At 56.0% G+C, this 3,048-nt stretch overlaps 1 protein-coding gene across 1 annotated transcript in view; it reads left to right on the top strand.

Moving 5' to 3' along the window:
* BSND (barttin CLCNK type accessory beta subunit) overlaps positions 1-1,285 on the top strand; it is an 11,060-nt gene extending 9,775 nt beyond the window's left edge. Inside the window, exon 5 of the mRNA XM_021716005.1 lies at positions 859-1,285. Coding sequence (XP_021571680.1) covers positions 859-1,285 — 427 coding nt within the window. The remainder of the gene's footprint in view (positions 1-858) is intronic.
* Positions 1,286-3,048: the final 1,763 nt, after the last annotated feature.

The raw sequence follows: 3,048 nt of genomic DNA, 5'->3' as shown, positions 1-3,048 counted from the left end.
GAGGGGTGGGGAGCCACTGAGGGGCAGGTGCGGACAGTGGGAAGGGCAGTGGAGGGTGCGGGAGGCCCTGAGAAGCTGCAGGTGTCGCCGACAAATGAGTGTGGGCTTGGGAGTCAGACGGGCCTGGGTTCAAATCCCAGCTCCTCTTCTGGGTAACCTTGACGAGTTCCTTACTCTCCTGGGCCTCAGTTTCCCCACCCAGGGTAATCATCCCTACCACACAGGGATGTCGTAAGGATGCAGTTAAGTGCCCGACACACAGTAGGCCCTTGCTGTCTCTGAACGCTTGTGAGTAGCAGGGGGCTGGGAGCTAGAGGACCGAAGTTTAAATCTTGGCTCTGTTGCTGACCTGCTTTGTGTCCTTGGGCAGGCCACTCCTCACCCTACCCATCCCGACCCTATCTGTTGTGAACCAAGTTCCTCATCCATCGACATCCCTGGGAACCTTCTCCCTGCATGGCCTCACTGGCCTCCACCCCACAAGACCTCCCAGCCCAACGGGGCGGGGGTCGGGCCAGGAAACAGGACACCCCAGTGTGACTGGGCCTGTGAGGGACCAGAGGAGAGCCCTGAATGACTGGCAAAGTGGACGAGCGGCCTGGCTCAGATGAGAACATAATAATAGCCCTATTTCTTGAGCACCTACTATGTGCCTACTCTGTGTGAAGTGCTTTGCACGTTTTATCTGCTGTAACCCTTAAACACAATGGCAGGAGTGAATACTATTATTTCCCTTCACTTTACAGGGGAAGAAACTGAGGCCCAGAGAGGTGAACTGGTCTGCCCCAGGCCTTGCAGCTAGTGGTTGAGATTGGACCCAGGCAGTCTGACTCAGGGTTACCCTCACCCTCATGGTCTTTGCCCCTGCAGCCCCCTGGCCTGTCCCCAGGGCCCTGCCCCCTTGGCCTCCTTCCAAGACGACCTGGATGCGGGCTCCAGTGAAGGCAGCAGTCCCGATGCATCTTCACCTGATGGGGAGGAGCCCCACCTCCCACCACAGGAACCGTGGGCCTGCAAATGCCCACCAGACCGCTTCCAAGATTTTGCCCTGATCGACGCTCCCGCCTCAGAGGATCTGCCCCAACAGGGACAGCCACGGGAGGTAGTCCTGCCCAACGACTGGCAGGGGTACCCAAAGACAAGGGAGGAGGAGAAGGAGGCTTCAGATACAGGTGTGGAGGAACCTGAGGAGGAAGAGGAAGACCTGTATTATGGGCTTCCAGATGGCCCTGGGGACCCCCTCCCAGACAAGGAACTGGGCTTTGAGCCTGATGCCCAGGGCTGAGATGGAACTGCCCAGAGCTGCTATCGGCCCCTGTGTGATATCACAGGGCCTCAGTTTCCCTGTCTGCAAAATGGGACCACGTGGAGGCTCAAATGGTGGACCTGAGAGCATTTTGAGGACTGTAAAGAAATGCACAGGGAGGAGATGGTTACTGTCGATGAACTGTCGCCCTTCCAGTAGTTAGTTTTCTTTAGAAAAACTTGAAGGGCAAAATATGATTTGTTCAGAGGGTTTGCAGTGACCGAGGCCTTCCAAAGTCTTTTTTACATCTCTCTAAAGCTGGCCTCGGACAGGGACCTTGTTTGGTGCTGCCCCTAGGCTCCTGACCCTTTGTGAAGGCCTCTCAGGTGTTCCATTCCCATTATATCTTGTGGTCTGCCTGGTAGGTGGTGTGATCTGTCTGCACTCAGAGCTAAGCATGTCTGCTCTCACCCTGTACCCCTCCCCCGCAGCTTCACCAGCTCAAAACGTTCTGTGACTGACCCCTGCTGACCTCCCGACCTCATCCCACCTCATTCTCTCTGCTCCTCCAGTCGCAGGCCTGTGCCCCCCAGTCCTGCGGTTAACGCTCTCCACCAGGATGTTCTTGGCTTCCTTGTCAACTTGGCATATCTGTGCTCATCCTTCCGCAGGTGACCCCCCTGAAGGCCTCTGATGCCTCTGCCTCCCGGGCCAAGGTAGTCCTTGCTCCTCTGCACTGCCTTGTACATTTGTCCCGGTGGCGTGACTGCCTGCCTCCTGTTCAAGGGTGACATCGCGACTTTACTCATCTCAGATCGCCTGCGCCTGGTTGGAATTCTGACCTGGCCCAGAGTCAGTGGTCATTCATGGTGTAGAGAATTCACCACGACCCAGGAATCTTTTGCAAATAACGCCACCCTCCCCACTCTCCCAACTTTTAGACTCGCATCCCTTTTACTCTCTGGCATTCAAACTTCTGAGTGGCTCGTATATAGTCACAAAGCCAGCCAGACAAAAAGCTCCCAGAGGACACCGTCCGCCCCAACTCCCGCACTCCCTGCTTGTGGAATATACTTGCCTTGACTTAGGGTTGGTGGGTGACATTCAGCTTCCTGGTTTAATTCAGTTGAATCGAGGGGCGTTTCCTGAGCATCCGCTCTGTGCCAGACACTTAAGCTGGGCTTTCCAGGGGAAAGAAACTTGAACCGCTGATACAGTCTTGCCCTCAAAGGGCGCACGATCTCGTGAACTTGATTTCTTGCAAGCTGGAGATGAAACATGGGCAGAACCTGAGGCAGGAGCAGAGAAGTAAAATATGGACACACCAGAGGCAACAGAGAGACGACCTTGCAGCCAGTAGCTCAGGCGGCCTCTGCCACCCCATTGGAAATCACTGTATTACGTTGTAGCAATTCAGAGTGTTGCTTTTGTTATGCTGATCTCTGCAGAGCCCCTGTGTGCTCCAATCCAGGGATTGCGACAGCTGTTGCGGGAGGGGGCTGTGGGGGTGGGAAAATGGGCAGTGACACTACCTCAGCCTTAGGACCACACACTCAGAGCTTGCACCCCAGGCCATCTGGGAGCGGAGACCTTCACCTGGACTGGCCCCCGGTCCTGGACAAGGGAAGGTGATGTCTCCTGTGCTGGGCAGAAGATCACGTCCCTGAAATACACTCCCTCTTCTTCTGGATCCTTTCTGCCTCTGCAGATAGGGGTGCCACGGGGCACATCCTCTGCTGGCGTGACTCGGGGACAGGTGTCCTGCTCACGCCCATGTCTTCGGATGAGGGAGTGTAACCGCT

Source organism: Carlito syrichta, unplaced genomic scaffold, assembly GCF_000164805.1.
Source record: "Carlito syrichta isolate Samal-C Ts95f unplaced genomic scaffold, Tarsius_syrichta-2.0.1 Scaffold103356, whole genome shotgun sequence".
NCBI classification, from domain to species: Eukaryota; Metazoa; Chordata; class Mammalia; order Primates; family Tarsiidae; genus Carlito; species Carlito syrichta.
This window is presented reverse-complemented; position numbering and strand designations above follow the sequence as displayed.